Source organism: Coptis chinensis, chromosome 4 (assembly GCF_015680905.1).
Source record: "Coptis chinensis isolate HL-2020 chromosome 4, ASM1568090v1, whole genome shotgun sequence".
NCBI classification, from domain to species: domain Eukaryota; kingdom Viridiplantae; phylum Streptophyta; class Magnoliopsida; order Ranunculales; family Ranunculaceae; genus Coptis; species Coptis chinensis.
This window is the reverse complement of record NC_141459.1, coordinates 97723046-97745517: the sequence shown is the minus strand read 5'-3', so window position 1 is coordinate 97745517 and position 22472 is coordinate 97723046. Positions and strand designations below refer to the sequence as shown.

General features: G+C 35.5%; 1 protein-coding gene across 4 annotated transcripts; it reads right to left on the bottom strand.

The window, feature by feature from the left end:
* Positions 1-840: 840 nt before the first annotated feature.
* On the bottom strand, positions 841-12938 carry LOC147506061 (protein ACCELERATED CELL DEATH 6-like). Of its 4 annotated transcripts, none has more exons than XM_086558374.1 (5): positions 12661-12938; positions 10955-11630; positions 9711-10237; positions 1828-2022; positions 841-1742 (listed from the first exon to the last, which is right to left on the bottom strand). In XM_086558374.1, exons 2-5 carry the CDS (start codon positions 11628-11630, stop codon positions 1704-1706), a joined length of 1437 nt encoding a protein of 478 aa, XP_086414500.1. In that variant the 5' UTR covers positions 12661-12938; the 3' UTR covers positions 841-1703. The 4 variants fall into 4 exon arrangements, with proteins under 4 accessions (XP_086414500.1, XP_086414502.1, XP_086414499.1 ...); XM_086558376.1 differs by having other exon boundaries at positions 841-1060; positions 12661-12937; XM_086558373.1 differs by lacking the exons at positions 841-1742; positions 1828-2022 and adding an exon at positions 2818-3610.
* Positions 12939-22472: the final 9534 nt, after the last annotated feature.

Here is a 22472-nt window from a genome sequence, read left to right as displayed (position 1 = left end):
GATATTTAGCTAAAAAAAAGTAGAGCACTTGGGAGAAGAATCCCAAGAGGATGGTGGTTCAAATCTACCAAGATTATTTTATATGTGTATATAGCATTATTTTTGTAATATCGTTTATCAGGTGTACTGTGTGCTTACAATTGTGTAACATCCATGTTTTTAAAAGAATCTTCCAATTGTCGACGTTTACAATTATCGGCGGTCACAAACAGCTGGTGGTGGCTTGTTCTTAAATGCTAGTATCCTATGTTTGTTCATGTTGAATACCTCAGCTAGTTGCTTCCTAAATTCCAAGTTTCCAACAAATGGGTTTAGCTTTGTCTGCATTATGAGTACATGATTCCAAAGACAAAAACACTCAATTTAAAAGGAGAAGTCTCCTCTAAAAGAGATGGGTTCAAACAAAGTAAGTCTCATGCATGGTTCTTGTGCAATATCCCACTGCAACATGGATAGATGTTGCACTCTCAACTCCTACAGCAACATGAATGTTGCATTGTACGTTAATTACGACTGCAACATGAATGTTGCACTGTCAATGACGACTGCAATATGGATGTTGCACTTTCAACTTCTACAACAACGTGAATATTGCACTGTCAATTACGACTGCAACATGAATAATGTTGCATTTTCAATGATGACTACAACATGGATGTTGCACTCTCAACTCCTATAACAACATGAATGTTGCATTGTCAATTACGACTGCAACATGGATGTTGCACTCTCAATTACGACTGCAACATGAATATTGCACTGTCAATAACGACTGCAACATGAATTATTTCATAGACTATGAAATTTTATTATAACAAATGAAAAATAAAACAAACCGACTAGCGAATAATCTCAAATAAGTATCAACATTCAATAAAAGTATACAATGAGTATCAATTTCTCATTAACAAATGTTAGAAGACCAAACTTAAAAATCTCAATTAAGATAACAAAAAAAAAATATGGTTTGCCAAGAACATCAAAATTGATCTCAAACTAACGAATCACACCGGTACTTTCAATTCTTTTCTTCTTGGGTCTACCAGGATCAATCTTCGGACTACATGGATAAACCACAGGAAAATCAAGTATACATTTTGGCATAAAACCATTCAGAATTGGCTTGATAAAATGTGAGTAACATTGCCTAAACGCGATCACCGTATATCCTTTATCAATGTAGCCATAACATTTCCTAAACACAATCATCGTATATCCTTCATCACCACCCTTACTACCAATACAGGCGATAACATGTATGCAAAGGAAATTATCGATATGCCAATAGTTACAAGTACATGTTCTATTCATCAAATCAACTGAATGCATAGATGGAACTATAGGTGTGTGTGTGGGGGCGGTCGCACCCCCTGAGCTTTGAAAAGCTCCACTACCACGTAAGTCATTGTCGAGAAAAATATCCCAAGTCTGAATGAATAACGTCCCTATGAACTAGAAACTGATTTTCATTGGATCTAACAACCCTCAAAGTCCTTGCAGCTTCAACCTTGCTAGCCAATACTATCTCTATTTTTGGACATAATAAAATGGAATTCCATTTCATAGACTCCTCCAATCTGTTCCAACTCATTTCCATAATCTTTTCCATGATTCCAAAAAGCATAGGAGTAATAGACAGGAAACACTCCTTAGTGATCCATGCATTGAAACATTCAGCTAGTGTCGAGCACATCTAACTGTATCTAGCACCGCGGAAGTATGCATTTGCCTAATTTTTCAATCTAATATATGTCACAAATACAGGAAAATAATTACCACAAAATCCAAAACAACAACAACAAATTTAAAATTTCAACAACATTATACCTTATTCAAAAGTGACTCAATCTCGAAGAAGTAAATCTTCGCACCAACACAAGCCGCCAATGTCGAACAATCTCTGGACACAGCTACAATATGAACTCTACCAATTTGTACATCAACAACACTCATCTCCTTAATACAACAACCCTTTTTCTCTTTCGCCCCTTCGATAACATCCTTAGTTCTCGCCACATAAAACTATAGAAAATTGCAATTCAATTAATAAGATAAAACCCTAATTCACAATAAATAAAAAGTTTTACCTTGAGAATGAGCGATAAATAGAGTTGGAGGGTTTTTTGATACTGCTAATAGATGTGTTGGTGGGTTTTGAAGATCGAAAGTGAAAGGTTGAGATTTTAAAGGAATGGAATGACCAATTTTTTTTGAAAAACAAATATTCTAATTCTTTGAAGTCTCCTTCTTTTACTTTTTCGTCTAATTGGATGACACTCTTTTCTTCTTCTTCTTCTTCTTTCGTTTCTGTCATTAGAATTGAATTTTAATGTGTTCAATTTTGGAATTTTGAAGAAATGAATAAGAAATACCGTAAAAGGGTATATACGACATTTTGAAAAAACAAATATGGTACGGTTGGTTTTTTCTTGCGACTTACCGAAAATGAAACCATTATTTCGCATTTTTAAAAACCGGGTGGGCTTTAGACGTAATTCATAAAGTCAACGGGTTTTAGGCTAATAAAGACCGGAATCAGGATTTTGAACCTAGTTTTATGTAATTAATAATGTGTACATAGCTGATTCTGTGTTATACATTCATTCCTCTCAACTAAAGAAAAACAGTAAGCTATATGGCGCTTATTATACGTTTAGTGCATTGGCAATTGGCATTCATTCCAATCAAAAGTTCTAAACATACAGTTTAAGTGCGAACTTTAGTGTATGGAATTATAGATCGCCATGCTAATGATCTCAATAATCAGGGCTAGTTGAGTTTTGGAATACAACTGCATGATACAATCACCATAGGAAGATTTAAATGAGAGTCTTGTCATTACCAAGGGAACAGATAAGAGAAACATATCTTACCGTAATAGTAAACACTAAAGTTTATATAGGAACATACAATTATAAACTGCCAAAATACAACTGCATATATACATGTAATCTAGTTGAACTCATACAGATATATCAAACTGGGCTGATTTTTTCACTAAAGCTAGTGGTTTGTTAGGTTAACGTCGCTATGTCCTATTCTTCTTTGATACCTTAGTGTAGCGGGTGGAAAGAGAAGAGCGGTTTTGCAACAAGCTAACTAGGAAGGGGGTGCTGCAACCCAGAATACAAACAAGGATGGCCAGCCACAAGGCATCCGCATGTATGACCAAATAGATGCCAGTAACAAACGCAACAATTGTTCCAAAAAATGCGTATCTGAGCCAAGTAACAGCTAGACCAACTGCACGAAATAAGAATGCAGGGTCACCTAGCACTGCCCAAATGAGGAGAAACATCACCGTGATGGAGCAACACATAGCTACTGCATCTGAGACAACGAAAGCTATAAATGCTAATTTTTTCCCATGGACAGCAGCACCTGCGTGAGGTTCTTGACTTCTGTAACCACCTGGCATTTCAAATGTTGCAGTGAAAGTTACACTACACAGAAGTGTAGCAACAATTAATAGGCCATTGGCCATTCGTGCCAAGTCTGCTTTGGGGTGGGCAAATATATCATGTGATCTCTCAAATCTCCTGATACAATGGGGATGGCGGCGTTGCGCTCTAGATGCTTTGTGCTTTGTAAGGCGTTTCCAGATACACCTCTGAAATTAAGATAAAAAATAAAGAAGATCCAAGTAAATCCTCAAGTTAATATATATATTGTGGAATTCTCTGAGTATTCCACAATCCCCAACTGGATAGTGTGATGTAGAACTTAGAACTGTGGTGAAGGTGGGAATGGGATGATAATGAATCAGGGTTGAACCAGTGTGCAGTTGCCTACGTATCTCCTAATGCTAGAAGAATCAAACCCTTTTACGCGTAGTTCATAGGAGTGGATTCCTACGGTTTATATAGGAGAAGCCTTAATTAGGAGTCCTAGGGTTAGGCGGGTTTAACTCACCGCGAGTTTCCTTCCCTCCTCGGACTCTGCTTTCCTATTAGGAGTCCACTCTATTTAGAAGTCCGAATCTAGACTGCATCCTCTCTAATGTGAGTTTCCCCTTTGGTCAAGATAACTCTTCTCTGGATACAAGGTTATCCCTAAGAGGAAGCTACAAGATATGCTTCCAAGATTCCTTCCTTATCATTGAGAACCGGTCCTCTCGTGTTTCTTTCTGTTCAGGAACTGTCTATATTAGTTCCTAACGATATGGAGAACACTCCTGGGGGCGGTTCATCAACATGACATGCACATGCCGCTAAAGTCACGTGACAAGCACGAGCTCACTTATCCTCAGAACTAATTTGATAGTCCTCATCTCATACCGAGGATTTATAGTTTTAGGATATTTCCCAACCACATGTCATTTAGACAGTAGCGGGAAATCCCCCCTATATATAATGGGTATGTCAAGATGGTATGTTAGAATAAGTATGTCAAGGTAGCCCATTTATATATGTCATTTTTGAACTTTTCATCCAACGGCCCAAATTTTTTGTGAGCATGTTCTAAGGTTAGACTTCTTTGAATGAACTGAATTTTTGTGAGCATGTTATCCATGTAGAAAGTTGTATTCTGCTTTCTGTGTATAGGGCACGACCTACGCTCAGATATAGTGTGTATAGAGTGCGACCCGCATTCAGACGTTCGGGATGTCCAGTAGATTGAGCGCGACCCGCGCCCTTCTCTAGCCTAAACAAGGCGCGACCCGCGCCCCGTGTTTCTCAAGCCACCGAATTGTGTTGTTTTCTATTTTGTAAACTCTATATAAACAATTGTAATCTCCTTAGAATTCAATCAAGTAAATATACACTGAATTGAATTGAATCCTCTGGTTCTACATGGTATCGGAGCCAAACCATTGAAATCCGCTGCATTGAATCCTTGAATCTTAAACCCATTATTGAATCCTTGAATCTTAAACCCTCTCACAAAGTTTTATTTTTTATTTTTTTCAAAAACCTAAATTGTTTTTTTTTTTTTTTTTTTTCTGCAATGGCTGAATCTGACAACAATTCTTCAAGCATCATTCATCACCACTACACCCCACAAGACAACTCAGCGTTCCCAAAAACTGTTCCATTAGATGAGTCTAACTATACCATTTGGGCTCCTCTCATACGGATGCGGATTGGAGCAAGGGGAAAGCTTGGTTATTTGACTGGTGCAAAGGTTGAACCGCTTATGAATTCGTCCGAATATGAAGTTTGGGCAACATATAATGAAAAGGTAAAAAGCTGGCTTATTGATTCTATGAAAATTTCTCTTATGAACCGTTATATTCGTCTTCCTACTGCAAAAGATATTTGGGAGGCTGTGGAGAAGACCTTCTATGATGACTCTAATGAAACTCGAATTTTTGAATTGAATATGAAGTGTTTTGAAGTAAAGCGGAATGGGAGACTTAGCTTATTCCTTCCTATTACAACGAATTGGTGGCTATGTTCTAGGAGATTGATCAGAGAGTGACATCCCAGAATAACAGTGTTGAAGCTGTAGTCCATGAAACATCCATGATATCCAAAATGTGTGTTCATATGTTTTTACGTGGCCTAGATCAGGAGTATGATCAGGTGCGTGGAGAGATCCTTCGGAAAGAACCTAAATTTTCCTTGGAACAAAGCTATGCTTACATTCGTAAGGTATAATATGAGAAACAGGCTATGGGGCGCTCTGTATCAACTGAATCCTCTATCTTGGTTGTTCATAGCAAGACAACTCCTCCAGTTTTTTCTGGTCCTCCACTCCATCCTAAAGGTAAATCAAATCCTTGGGCAGATAAAAAGTGCGGTGTTTGCGGAGATTTGGGTCATAGCAAGGAGAGATGTTATAAAGTGATCAGTTATCCTGATTAGTGGGACTTCTTGAAGAGGCCACGAAAGAATTTAAGCAAGGCTGCCATTGATAATGTTGTGAATGGAGACAATGCTTCAGCTAGTGTCGCGCAATCAGGTATGAATGGTAAGGTTATTTCGAATAATACATGGATAATTGATTCAGGTGCATCTAACCATATGACAAATGACCCTAACTTTGTGAAAAGTCTTAGACCTTCACCTCAGACCGTTGTTTCTACTGCTGATGGTACTCCAACTCCGGTTAGTGGAGAAGGGTCTATTGAGTTATCTAAAACCTTCACTCTTGAATCTGTCTTAGTTGTTCCATCCCTTGCTTATAACCTATTGTCTATTTGTCAAATTATCCTCGCACTTGCATGTACTGTGACATTCTATCCATCTTTCTGTGTTTTTCAGGACATTCGAATTCTAATGCATTCTTGGTTATGGTGTTAGAAAGGGGAAATTGTACTACCTGGACTTGACAGAAACTGGCGAGAAACAAAAGAATTTTCTGGGGCAAGCTAATCAGATTAATAGGGTCGAGAATGCAAAAGAAGTTGTGTGGTTATGACATCGTAGGTTAGGTCATCTATCTTTAAGTTATTTGAAGAGGTTGCAACCTCAGTTATTTTCAGTTGTTAGTGAGTCTGAGTTTCATTATGACATTTGTGAACTGGCCAAGAGCCACCGTATTTCATATTCACCAAGTATTAATAAATGTCATGTTCCTTTTATGAAAATTCATTCTGATGTTTGGGGTCCTGCTAAAGTTTCTTCATTTTCTGGAGCTAGATATTATGTGACTTTTATTGATGATTGCAGTCGCATGACGTGGGTGTCGTTACTGAAAAACAAAAGTAATGTATATGGGATGTTTGCTGATTTTTACAAAATGGTGGCGACGCAGTATCAACAATCTATCAGGGTCTTTCAGTCTGATAATGGTGGAGAATTTGTGGATGGTCTCATGTCTGAATTTTGCCGGTTAATTGGAATTCGTCATCAAACCTCCAATTCTGGTACCCCCAACAAAATGGTTTAGCCGAACGGAAAAACAGGCAGTTGTTGGAGGTTGTTCGTGCTTCCTTGTTTGGCATGAATGTACTTTTATCCTATTGGGGTGAAGCAGTGAAATCAACAGCCTATGTTATCAACCGTACTCCCTCACGGGTAATTGAGTTCCAGAATCCTTATCAGAAACTCCATACACTTTTGTCCATCCCATCTATGCCTAACTTGGAGCCTCGGGTGTTTGGATGTACAACTTCTATTCATATCCCACAACCAAAATGAAGTAAACTTGATCCTCGTGCGAAGAAGTGTATTTTTGTGGGTTATGCTGAGTTTCAGAAGGGGTATAGGTGTTATGATCCGATTAATGCCAAGATGTATATATCTCTTGATGTCTCATTCCATGAATCAGACCCGTATTACTTAGGGGGAGTTTCCCAGTCTTCCCTTCAGGGGGAGAGTGGCGGTGAAGGGAATCATGATGTCTTTAGAGAATTGGAACACTTGGAGGAACGATTTGAAGTTCCTAAAGCAGAAATTGATCCTAAGAATAATAGAGACAAGCACATGATCCGGATGTATCTGAAATTGTAGTACACGACATTTTCCCTTCTACATCAATAACTAAAGATCTCGATCATAATGCTCCTCCTCAGGTACCTCCTATAACCTTTAATGAGTCTGTTGGGGGTAGAAAGTCTTGAACCTAGACAATCACAAAGAGCTAGTAAGGGAGTTCCTAAGAAACAATATGAACCAGACATCAAAGCCAATGCTAAATACCCTATAGCTAACTCTATGTCTAACCATAGCCTTTTTGAAACCCATGCACTTGTCATTAATCAATTGTCTACTGTATCTATTCCTAGTAACATGCAGGATGCTTTGAAATATTCAAAATGGAAAAAAGCAATGAATGAAGAATTGGAAGCCCTTCAAAAGAATGTAACATGGGAGGTAATTGATATGCCTGTTGGAATGAAGACTGTTGGATGTCGTTGGGTGTTTACCTTGAAGCTTAATGCAGATGGAACTATTGATAGATATAAGGCGAGATTGGTTGCCAAGGGATACACACATCGTTATGGAATTGATTACGAGGAGACTTTTCGCTTTGTGAAATAAAAATCAATACAAATCCAATTTTAATTTCACTTGCAGCAAATAGAGATTGGCCCTTGCACCAGCTTGATGTGAAGAATGCATTCCTAAATGGGAACTTGGAGGAGGAAGTATACATGGATATGCCTCCAGGCGTGAAGAACCATCCCAAAGATGTTGGAAAGGTGTGTAAACCGAAGAAATCTTTGTATGGCAAACGATCTCCAAGAGCTTGGTTTGAAGACTTTACATATCAATGAAAGTTTTTGGGTACAAACAGAGCAATTCTGACCATACCTTGTTTATCAAACACAATGATGGTAAGATTACAGCTCTAATTGTGTATGTTGATGATATGATCGTTAGAGGAGATGATCCAAAAGAAATAAATGAATTGCAGAAGTATTTGTCGAAGGAATTTGAAATGAAGGATCTAGAACAACTGAAGTATTTTCTGGGTATTGAAGTTGCAAGGTCTAAAAAGGGGATTTCACTTTCACAGAGGAAGTATGTCCTTGATTTAATTTGCTTGCTGAAACCGGGATGTTGGATTGCAAACCGATGGAGACACCCATTAAGATGAATCACGGACTCGCCATTCATTCTGACCAAGTTCATTCCTACTAATAAAAGCAGGTATCAGCGTCTTGTAGAAAGGTTAATCTATCTATCTCATACTATACCTGATATTGCTTATGCTGTGAGTGTGGTTAGTCAATTTATGCATTGTCCTAGTGAAGAACATATGGATGCAGTCTTTTGTATACTGAAGTATTTGAAAAAAGCACCTGGCAAAGGTTTACTATTTGGAAAGTATGATGCATTGGATATTGTTGGATACACAGATGCAGATTGGGTTGGTGATAAAACTGATAGACGGTATACATCAGGATAATTTACTTTTGTCGGTGGAAATCTTGTCACTTGGCGTAGTAAGAAGCAGAAAGTTGTTGCCAGATCGAGTGCAGAAGTTGAATTTCGAGGTATGGCATAGGGAATATGTGAATTGTTATGGATTCATACTGTCTTGATGGAATTGGGATTCGAACTTCAAAAGCCCATGGATTTACATTGTGATAATAAAGCCGCCATTCAAATTGCACATAATCCAGTTCAGCATGATAGGACAAAGCATGTGGAGGTTGACCGTCATTTTATTAAAGAAAATCTTGATAGGGAGGTTATTCGTTTTCCGTTTGTAACCTCTGAGGAGCAATTAGCTGATGTTCTTACCAAAGGTGTATCCCACAAGGTGTTTGATAGCTCAGTTGACAAGTTGGGCATGATTGCCATCTATGCACCAACTTGAGGGGAGTGTAGAAAGCTGTGTTTTGCTTTCTGTGTATAGGGCGCGACCTGTGCTCAGATATAGTGTGTATAGAGCGCGACCCGCGCCCCGTGTTTCTCAAGCCACTGAATTGTGTTGTTTCCTATTTTGTAAACTCTATATAAACAATTGTAATCTCTTTAGAATTCAATCAAGTAAATATACACTGAATTGAATTAAATCCTCTGGTTCTACACTCCATGGTGGGGAGATCGTATCTACGAAAATCCAGCATTTATTTCAACTTTTAAGTTCACGATTTTGCTTGGATTCATTTATAATGTGGCTACAGTGATATGTCATGTTTCATTATCTAACACCAAGTTGCTTTGGTTGTAAGCAGCAACCTGGATATGCAAAGAAATTTATTTTTGCTGCGGGAAAAAGGAAAAGAAGTACTGCACCAATGATGAGTGCTTTTGCTCGTATGTGTATTACTGTATATGTGCAGTGCAAGTGCTAACGATAGCAACCAATACCTGCTGGAGAGAAAGTTTCCATTGAGACTCACAGATATCCAAAGCTGTGAAGCCCTCCTTGTTCTTAGCGTTTACGTCAATGCTTTTGGTCCTCGTCAGCTCCTTCAGCATCCGATAGTGATGATTCTTTGTTGCCAGATGCAGAGGATTATTCCCTTCACGATCTGCTTCATTTATAAGCTCCTGTATTTCAGGCCTTTTCAACAAGCCCCTAACTACAGTGCAAGTGTTACTATCCACTGCAAGATGAAGCACATTCCGTCCATCCCTATTGAGAAGCTCAATGGCGTCTGGACAGAACTTGAGGATAGCTTTAACTGCGGACGCAGTGCCTGAATGAGCAGCAATAAGCACAGGGGATAGGCCATTATTATCAAGAATGTAAACAGCCGATGTGTCTCGTTTCAGCAAGAAACGTATCATAGTTAGAGAATTCAGTACTGTTGCATAATGCAGAGCTGTCTGTCCATCCTTATCTGTTTGTTTGATGAGCTCTGGTGTTTTGCCTAGTAGAAGATTTGCACTTGCTGAAGCACCAAAACAGAAGAGCACAGAGAAAAAGATGTTAAAAACAAAAGAAAAGAAGATGAAGACTGAAAGACACATTACATGTAAGTACAACTCCTTAGTATTGTGTCAAACAAAACCAGATATATATGCTTATCGGACTAAAGATTTATTGAGCACATGCAATAGAAAATAATCCCATTAAAGAAGAAAAAAAACCTTGGTCTAAGAGATGATTTAGTTATAAGAAGAATTGTTCTATTTGGTATTTGAAAGTGTTTATTCCTATATATTATTTTAATATTTATATTTCACAAACACACATTTACTTGCATTCATTCTAAAGCTGTTTTACAGAAAAATTGCCATTTACCTACTTTACTTAGAACCCTTGAACTGAAAATCAACTTACCAAGGTATAGTATACTAGGTTTGCATTAGCCTTTTCTATTGCCAAAGTATAGTATACTATTTTTTCATTAACAAATTTCTGTCATCTGGCAATTAAATAGACTCAGGGAACGAAAGTGTGGAAGATGGCCCTAGTTTCCTCTTGGTTGTAAATGTTGACGTCATTCATTCAATATTCTTTCAGTTCTCCAAGGAAAATTCACTCGTCTCAGTTGTTAATAGACAAGCCGGGCACCAATACCTGTTCTGTAAATGGCATGTAGTGCAGAGCCAATTGTCACCTTCCCATTCGTTTAACAGATTAACGTAACAGAAAAGAAACTTACTAGCACTTTTAACAGTAACTGCAGCATGCAAGGGATTTTGTCCATTTGGGCCATCGAAGCTGAATGATGATCCATGACTTAAGATTTTCCTTACAACACCATCATAGTTCGCTTCAACAGCTAGAAAAAGTGGGCTCTCCCCATCAGAGTTGACAAAACAGGCCAGTCCATGTTCCAAGTCAAGTAATCTGAATGCTATGTCTGCATGTCGATTTTTCAAGGCCAAGTGAAGGGCAGTATTTTGTTCCAAGTTTTTCATCATCCAGAGAGGCTGTAGGCCTTCCCCACCTTCTATATCTCTTTGAGTCTCCACGCTCGACCCAGTTCCATTAACTGTATCATGCGTACCTCTTTCAGAATCCAATGTGAGAGCAACTCCATTTAAAGGTCGCTGATAATAATTTATCAGGAGATTGACAAGTTCTGAGTGCCCTGCTCTTGCTGCAACATGAAGTGGAGTGTCTTCTTTTGCATTTTTCTGACAAAGAAGGGATCGAGGACCTAACTGGAGAACTTTCTGACAGAACAATGTATGCCCCAGTTTGGCAGCAACATGGAGAGCGTTGTTCTTCATATGTGACTCTAAGAGAAGAGTCTCTTCCACTTTGTTCAAGGGGATGGACATGAGATATCCAACATTTCCTTCTCTCGCTGCTTTGTAAAACGTTTGATCCATCTACCATTCAACATTTTGTAAACATCATAAAACATAGATGTGCAATTGCGAATGTTCAAAGTCATAAATGTAACATAAATTGCCGTTCTGCAAGTCAAGTATAACACTAGAGGATTGCTATGTAAGGAGAGGTCAAGTGCTTGGTACCTTGCATTTCTAGTAACACTAAAACATTATTATGTCCATTATTTCCTAAGAATACCATGCAAAAGTTCACTCAAATCTCAAACCTTTTGGGTACTTCTAACATATTGAACATGAAGAGATCGATGTAAAATAACATAGCAGATAAGCAAATCAAGAAGAATCGTCATTCCCGCAGCTTTAAACATACAACAAAATTGCAATTTTTTTTTTTGCTAAGTTAGCTGTGAATTTTATTAAGTATAGGAAAAGAGGGGAGGAGTTACATAAAAGTATAAAAGAAAATGAAAAATCTAGGCTTAGTACAATGATGAAGTGTGCTTGCAACCCTACTAGGTAGGCCTCCAACAGAACTGCAGAACTATATGCTTGAAAATCTACTCAAAGTGAAGAAACAAAATGTACATTGTTTTTTTTTTATCGCATCTTAAGAACCTGATCTAGGATTTTTAACATGACTACGATTCTATCCTGCGCTGCCTTCAATTCGGATTTCCAATATCAAGTCTTATTTTTGACACAAAAGAAGTACATCTACCAGAAATGCGCGCAATACAACATGAAATACTATGTGCAGTTGGTTATAGTTCATTTGTATATACTACAATGCACATTTACTGAACTTTGTTTGCATTTATGCTTCATGAGTTCATGATATTCATCCATATAGAAGAAGTTCCAACTAAAGATTGCATCTATTTTTCTTTTATGAAAGCTAAAACATAACCAAAATGTCTAAATAAAGAACTAGAAATGTCACCAGTGAAAGTACGAAGCTCTAACACAATTGTGCTAGCTAGCGTATTGTCAGATTTTCACAGAAGCATTAACAAAAGGACACAAGAATGTTAATAAAAACGTAAGATGTATAAGCTATTTAACTTACATTTTAGTAAGATGATTAAGACCCCTCTATGGCTTTGTCGTAGGAGCAATAAAAGTTTATTCAAATATGAAGTTGAAGCAAGGATTTCTACTTTGGTCACTGAGTTTATGAAAGAGAGAGCAAACTCATCATCACAAGGATCAGGAGAATATTACACACAAAAAATATGTGTACGGAAGAATAATGGTGTCCATAAGCTAGCTGGACCCTCGCGGGGTCAAGAATTAGTTCGAGAGTGAGCCGGTGACCATAAGTTTTCAACCGAACTCAAATAGTTTGTTTTCTTTTAGTTAAACATTTGTTACTCTATCTATCACCTCTCTCTAAAGTCTCTATATTAAAGCCGAGTATGTATGAGGTTGACAATTTTTTTTTTTCCTATGTGGCGTTCTATCTATTAAGCTAAGTGCTATGTGAGCAATCCTCAAAAGAGTCCCATCAACTGAAGAAGTCTCTTTCTAAATTTACAATATCGCCCACCACAGATGAGAAAAAAATGATGTTGAATATATCACGATGAGGTATGAAGAGCCTCAATCATTATCTTTCATAATGTTGAAATAATACCATGGATGATGATGATATATATCTATTTATCTACTATCTTCTATATACTAAAGCAGAGACCTTTAAAAAATGATTTTCTCTCTCCTATGTGACATTCTAATATAAGAGTTAGCCTTTTTTCTATCATATGTGAGACTTTAATATGAAAGATAATATTTTCTAATAGCCTACAATCCCACATACATGGAATCTCTTTGGAGAGTTTGAGTGTATTTCTAATTCTTATATTTAGAGAGTTTGAGTGTATTTCCAATTCTTATATATTTGATCAAATAAAAAAAATTACTAAAAAAATAGGTGATTTGTAGAAGGTAATTTTCTATTACTACGAATCAAACACTTTTAGTGTTCGAATTCTTATATATTTGATCAAATAAAAAAAATTGCTAAAAAATAGGTGATTTGTAGAAACTAATTTATATTTGATCAAATAAAAAAAAAATTGCTAAAAAATAGGTGATTTGTAGAAACTAATTCCCTATTACAAATCATACAATTTTAATATCTATGATAAAACACCAACTTATTTCGAATATATCCTTAACATTACCTCAAAACATAGTTAAAAACAATTATACAAAATATATAATAGAAAATGAAAAAAAAATAATAATGGCAAAGCAATAATGACAAATATTTTAAAATATATATAATACTGAATGAAACTAACGTCAAAAAACAATTAATGGGGAACGGAAAACTGGATGCAAATGCATCGAACTAACCTCAAATAATATTTAACGAAAAATTGAAAACTGGATGCAAATGCAAGTATTAAACTAATCTTAAAAAGTAATTAATAGAAAATCGGAATATAGATACAACTGCATTAAACTAACATCAACGAATAATTAACGGAAAATCAAAACTTGGATACAAATACATCAAACTAACATCAAAAAATAATTATCGGAAAATTGGAAACTGGATGCAAATGCATTGAGCTAACCCTCAAAGATTAAATTAACGGGAAATCGGAAACTGGATGCAACTGGAACTAACCTAAAAAAAAATTAATGATAAATTGGGAACATAATGCAAATGCGTTGAACTAATCATAAAAAATAATTAACGGGAAATCGGAAACCGGATGCAACTGCATTGAACTAATCTCAAAAAATATACTGGATGCAAAACCTCAAGAAATAATTAACGGGAAATCGGAAACTGGATGCAAACTCATTGAACTAACCTCAAACAATAATTAACGAGAAATCATAAACTAGATGCAAATGCAACTTTATCAAATAATAAACACGAGAAATCGAAAATTTGATGCAAATATATTAAATTAATCTCACAGAATAATTAATGTGAAATCAGAAACTGGATGCAAATGCATTGAACTGACCTCAAAGAACAATTAATAGGAAATTGGGAATTGGATGCAAATGTATTGAACTAATCGAAAAGAATAATAAACGATAAATCAGAAATTGGATGCAATTGCATTGAACTGGTCTCAAAAAATAAATAAAGGGAATTGAAAATTGGATGCAACTGCATTGAACTAACCTCTAAATATAAATAACAAAAAATTAGAAACTAGATGCAAATGCATTAAACTAACCTCAAAACATAGGTTGGTTATATGTTGTGGGAATGTCTCTATAAGTATAGTTTTGCATTTAAAATGATATTTATCTTATCTCTTTCCGTATGATTGGGAACTCCTTGTTATTCAAATAACTTCAATATATATGAACTTCGCCTTATTAGGCAATCTCACAAAACTTTAATCAAACTTCTATTATTAAACAAAAAAATGAAGTTGAAAGATTTTATTAAAAGTGAGTTATTTTTTTTTAATGGAGAGTGAGGTTTTCACGTTATAAGAAATTTGGTTGAGTGATCAATATAATATTAATATATAATAATTATGCATATTTGCAAATATTTTTTAGAATAATTAATATAACAATACCCGTTCGTAGATAATCTTTGAAGATTCCACATAGTGAGTCATGCATGATTTAAAGAATAATTAACGAGAAATCAAAAACTGGATAATCTTCGATGATCCCACATAGTAAATTAAGCATAATTTACTTTTTATGTCATGTTTGCAAGGACACTACAGATGGATCAGTAGAAGTTGGTATTACACACCACATTGATAATTATAAGGAAATTGGAAACTTGATTCAAATACATAACTGAGCTCAAGGAGTAATTAACGGAAAATTATAAACTTTATGCAAATTGCATTAAATTAACGACAGAGAGTAACTAATGGAAAATTAGAAATTGAATGCAAATCCTTGAAAAATATTTAACGGAAAATCGAAAACGGTATGCAAATACATCAAACAAACCTCAAATAATAATTAATGAGAAACCGGAAACTAGATGCAAATGCATTGAACTTAACTCAAAAAATAATTAACATAAAATCAAAAACCGAATGCAACTGCATTGAACTAACCTCATAGAATAATTGGTGGGAAATTGAAAACTAAATGCAAATATATTGAAATAACCTCAAAGGATAGTTAACGGGAAATCAGAAACCGGATATAATTATATCGAAATAACCTCAAAACATAAATAATCAGAAACTAGATGCATATGTATTGAACTAACCTTAAAGAGTTATTAACGGAAAATCGGAAACTAGATCCAAATGCAATGAACTAATCTCAAAGACTAATTAATGAAACATTAAAAAATGGATGAAACTGCATTGAACTAACCTAAATGAATAATTAATGGGAAATTATAAATTTGATGTAACTGCATTGAACTAACCTTAAAAAATAATTAACGGGAAATCAGTGAACTAACCTCAAAGAATAATTAACGGAAAACCAAAAACTGGATGCAACTGCATTAAACTAAAATCAGATATTAACTAACGGGAAATCAGAAATTTGATGCAAATGCATTGAAATAACATCAAAAAATGGTTAACTAGAAATCGGAAAGTCGGATGTAACTACATCGCACTGACCTAAAAAAATAAATATCCACTTTTTTAACCTTCTCATATGAGTAATTACGAGTAATTACGACACCCGTTCGTAGGACACGTTCATATGATAAATCTTTTCAAGTGGGAATAGTGTATTCTTTGAGGATATGGAAATAATCAATCTATTTTAGTGATTTGTATACATTAGTACGTAAGCCGAACGATGATGATTTACCGCTAAATCACTATAAATCTAATAAAACTATTATACAAGCTAGATCGAGTTTAAAATAATTCCATTTGAAAATTACAGATTAATATTCTAAACCACAAAGTGAATAGGCTATCTCAATTTGATCCCTTAGTTTCCAAGTACTTATGGACCATAATCGCTGCTTATTAACGTATTTCGGTTTATTTTCAATAAAAATATTTTTTGATTCAAAAATTTGCTGCTAAATCACCATAAATCTAAGAAAACTATTATACAAGCTAGATCGAGTTTAATATAATTCTATTTGAAAATTATGGATTAATATCCTAAACCATAAAGTGAATAGGCTATCTCAATTTGATCCCTTAGTTTCCAAGTACTTATGCACCATAATCGCTGCTCATTAACGTATTTCGGTTTATTTTTAATAAAAAAATATTCTGATTCGAAATTTTGCCGCTAAATCACCATAAATATAATAAAACTATTATACAAGCTAGATCGAGTTTAAGATAATTCTATTTGAAAATTACGGATTAATATTCTAAACCACAAAGTGAAGAGACTATCTCAATTTGATCTATCCCTTAATTAGTTTCCAAGTACTTATGCACCATAATCATTGGTGATTAACGTATTTCGGTTTATTTTCAATAAAAATATATTCTGATTCGAAAATTTGTGTGAGACATTTTGTAAAGCTTTTTCAGCACACAAAATATTTAATAGATCCCGGGCGTATGTCCGGGTCCAAAATCTAGTATCTACTATCACATCTCTCTATATTAAAGCAGAGTCCACCTGAGGTGGCAATCACAATCCTAGGTGGCAATTTCTTATAAGAGAGCTCTCCCACGTAGACTCATCTCTCCACTAAAACTCTGTAGACTCCCACGTAGATTCATCTCTCCACTAAAACTCTGTAGATAGATAACATCACAATCTATTAAATATTATTAGAACAAATTCTATTAGCAATCGAATCCGTACGACAAATAGATAACAAATTCTATTAGCAATCGAATTGTGCTGCTCATCTTCTATATATTAACAATAATTTGTTCATCGCCCAAGTTATCTGCGATCTATCCCGACTCGAGTCCACCCGAAAGTATTTGCCTTAATCTCAATTCTTTTGTTAAACTTGAAAATAAATAATGGAACACCCACCGTGTTTAATATATGCCACCGTGTTTAATAGATAAAAATAGTTGCTAACACCCACCGTGTAGATAAACATGGATAGCTTGGACTGGCAGTAACTTCACCATCAGTCGATAAGAGGTTCACCTTAACCTATACACACAACATTGGTCGATAAGTCATTAAGTCAGACACACATATATAATGAACAACCATGGTGTACAATTAAGAATCAATGAACCAAAGTTTTGATAAGGGTCCTTTGTAGTCTTTCCAAGGAAAGTTGTTCCCAACATGATGGAATGTAACAAGACAACGAAACTAGCATAAACACGAAAAGCACGTAAAACTTAGATCTACAGGCAGACAACAAAATCACTACACATAGAACGTAAAACATCTAACATTTTTTAAAGTGATTCAAATGTATATACCTGGAATCTCCAAGCTTCTGATTGTAATCTGACTCCGGTAACTTCAACGAAATAGCAAGATTCAAATTCTGATTAGGAGCAATAACACGCGATCCTACATATTTTTCAAGTTCAATATTCTCTTTACAATTCAAGCCACATGACACGCTTGGGCAAGACATGATGATGAAGATAATACTCTTGGTATAATCGAAGTTAAGGTTATCTGATATGTGAATTTGTTCTTCATCAAGGTAGTACATTGTAACACCACCTATAACGAATCCCAATACTAGCAAACCAAACAACAAGAAACACACATAAGCTGACTAGAAAAATCCCCAACAAAACCTCACCACCAACTTCAAAAGAAAAATTTAGTCTGAAACCATACCTCGCAATGCGTCAACATATGCAATTAGATTGGGCACATTCAACATTGTAAGAATCCAGTAGCACTAATCATAGCGTCCTTGATTTGTTTCATTAGATTTCTTTTGGTACTTTCGAGAGCCATTGAAGTGAATATGAACAGTAAATAAAATGGAGAGACTCGGGAAAAAGGCAAGAGTAAAAATAACCGGGTACTGCTGCTGCAAAATATTGTCTTTTGGGAGAAAGGGAAGTGAAGAGTTTGTTAAAGTCATTTGAGACTTGATCACTAAAGAATACTTGAAACTCAGGGGTTTGAGGGCCAAGGCCTTGAGATTGAAATATGTATTATATGGCTTCTACTATGGTCTGTATTGCAAGGAATGTATTCTGTCCTACTGAACATCCCAAGTTTGCAATATAAATAATTGTGCCTGATGGAGAGGAAGAAGAAACATGAAGCTTCTCTCCAATCGCTTCTCTTATCATTCCCTTGGCACCATCCATTGCCCCCTGTATTCCACTGAATACCCATGTAGGCCTTTACATATGCAGACGAACATCTTGCTCCAACTGACTGCACATTAGTACAGTCACATTAGTGCACAACGGGTATTCCACTTTGAAATGCTTGGGCTCTTCTAGCCTTCCTTCAAGGCTGCCTCACTGAGGTAGGCTTCGAAGTCGGTGGAGGCTCGATGACCTTATGACATAGTTGATACCAAGCCCTGAAAGGGGGGTTTACTCTTTCTCCTCTTTCATCTCAATTCTTACTTTGAGCCTGAAAATAAAGAATGGAACTGACTTACCTGTGAAAAAATAAAAAATGGAACAATATTAATCTCAATTTCATTTCTATCTTATTGAACTTTAACAGTTTATTTCCGGTTCTTCTACGTCCATCCTGTATAATAGACGTCATGGATTAGATCAAGGAAGCTAATAAGTGTTTTTGTTGTAGTCTGACCAATTACCATACCCTTATTAATGGAAATAAAAGTCCTAGAACTGAGTTAACTCCTAGAACTACGAGTCCTCAAACTAGAAATAAATAGAAAGACCTATATCCTCAATTACACTTGAATAAAAATTCCATTCCGAACCCCAACTCACATTGATTTTTTGTTCAAACAATTAGAGAATCCAAATTTGATTGTCACGTCATAAGAAAAAAATTAAAGTAACTACGTAGATAAAGTTACGGAGAAGAAAAATCAACATGCACAAATTTTACAAACGAGACAAGGTAGGAAATGTAACAACCTGATTGGTTTGACACATAGCCTGAGCTTCATAACATTTGGAAAGATTGGCAGTGAAACCTACGCTTACGATTCATAACAAATCCACAAAGCTTCCTCCATCTCTCGAATGCTTCATCTGATGAGTTTTCGTTGCTTATTCCTTATATATTAGATTGTGAGGCCTTCATAAGCTGATCTCCATTATTCATAGCACAATAACATTCATAGTAGCACGAGGAGTCAGCCATCCTACAGAGAGCATGCCATATTAGTTTGTATATATTTATTTTATTGACTAATTTATTTTACAGTGCAGAACTAAATGGATATCTCCAAAAAACTGAAGGCAAAACAAGCACGCATCGGAAGAATGTTTAAGTTGAGAGTAAAGGGAAACCATACACACAGAAGAAGAATGCATAACACACGGAGACAAAACTCACCCACCGGTCAAGCATTTGGTAATTCTTATCACATTCATTTATCTCAACAGCACAAGCACGTACAAGCACATGAACTAACATATCTTTATCTCAACAACACAAGCACATGGATACTTTTCTTCATATCCATTATTTTTCCAGATAATAGCAAGCGTGCAATCATCCCCATGATTTCACATTCACAATACCAATACTTTCCTTATGTTCAACATTCAACAAAGACAAGCACATGGATTCTTTCCTTTGTATCCATTATCTTTTTCAAGATAATAGGAACGCGTGCAATCATCACCTATGATTTCACATTCACAATAAGATACTTTCCTTATGTTCAACATTCACGGGTAAAAAAATTCATATTTATATTATATTTATATCGTTTATGAGAAGTTAATTACATCATTATGTGTGCAGCAATTGGATATAACAATGTGCAGCCATCACATCCAATCTCACAATCATTATTCCAGCAGACTCAATATGCAAATCTTCCTCAATATCAATCAGGTACAATATTGAAAATATGATAATATATTTATGAAATAAAACTTTTAGGATTCTTACTTTTCTCATCTATACGTCCAGATATTGGCTCTTGCAATACACAAAGGTCACAAGAGGTTTCGACTGTATACACAAATGCCACAACCTTGGCAAGCGATGATCATATGGAAATTGATTATGATACAATTGGTAATACCTTATTAATGCATTTCTTAGTGTATATCACAAAATCATTTGTTAACACCTTATTAATGCTACAGACGATGACAATTTAGCAGACGAGATGTTTACGGATCAACAGAACAATCAAGACAAAGTTGTCACCAATAGTAAGTTCTAATTGTATTATTGTTTTGCTAAATTAATTTATATTATTAACATGTGTGCATTTTCATTTTCAGGAAAATTCTCTACGCCATGGAATTTCGGAGGACCTTCAAGTGTCTACTCTCATTGTGGTGCTATACTTTGGTATGAGGAGAGGAACACAAAATATAAGAGACCCAAGAATCCTAAGTTCACCATCTGTTGCCAACAAGGGAAGGTAAAATTGCCATTACTAAAAGAACCTCCGAGTTTTCTAAAGCAGCTCATGGACTACAATGGGAGACCTAGATCAAGAAAATTCAGAGAAAACATACGGTCATACAATACGATGTTTGCTATGACGTCTATGGGTGGAAAAATAGACAAAGATATAAACAAAAAAGGTTGTGGACCCTATGTTTTCAAATTGACTGGGCAAAAGCATCATAAGATAGGTTTTTTACTGCCAATGTCAAGCCAGAAGCCAAGATTTGCTCAGTTATATATACATGACACAGAAAACGAAGTTCAAAACCGAGTGGATTTTTTGAAAAGAAAAGAAAAGGAAGATCCAAAAAACATAAATAAAGAAATTGTTGACAGATTGATAAAAATGTTCAATGTTGGAATAATCTGATAAAATCTTTCAGAACAACAAGAGAAAGATTCCGAGAGTCTGATTTGATCCACGTGCTCTTGAGAATCATCGGAACACGAAACAAGGATGCAAGGCAGTACAACATACCAGAGGCAGCAAAAGTTGATAGATTAATTGTTGGAGACGGACATGAAAATAATAACGGTAGAGACGTAATTGTCGAGAAAAGATCAGAAGGCTTAAAAAGGATGAATGAGTTACAACCAAGCTTTATGGCTATGCAATATCCTATTCTTTTTCCATTTGGAGAAGACGGTTTCCATTTGCAGATTTTAAAAAATAATGTATGTGGAGGTAAGCTGACAAAACGCAATACATTAAGCATTAGAGAATTCTATGCTTACAGGCTTCAACATAGAAAAAATGAAGGACAGACACTGATGAGAGGTGGACGTCTTTTGAGCCAGTTAGTTGTTGATGCAGAAACAAGCATGGTGGAACTCTGCCTACGTTGGATACGTGATAACCATAAAAAGATCATATCAGAATTGTACCAAGGTCTCCAAGATGCAGTTGTTGTCGGAGACTCAACACCAACTTCAGTTGGAAAAAGATTAGTTCTACCTTCTAGAGTAGACTGTAAGATAAAAAAATAAAATAAAATAAACGTGGATAACTAGAAAAAATTACCTTGAATTTATAATTCTTCAATGCTTCCTTTCCAAATTTTGAGTATATTTATCATACTCAAAGTCGTAGCATTGCTTGATGAAATTATCAATAATGATCAACCAAACCAGAAATAGCAATACTGCCAGAGTGCCAATGGTGAGTGTTTTTGAATTGTTGAATAGTAAATAAATATCGCTATGTGGAACTCACGATATTTATTTAATATCGTGTACGTGTTTCTAATTAGTTGGAATTTGGATTACACGTACATGGAATTCGCATACTAATTATTATCATTGTTGAATATTAAAGAAATATCGCTATGTGGAACTCACGATATTTCTTGGCATATTACTTTAGCAAATATAATTAACAAATGTATTGGTAAATGCCATATCCGGAATATTGCATCGGCACGATAGTAG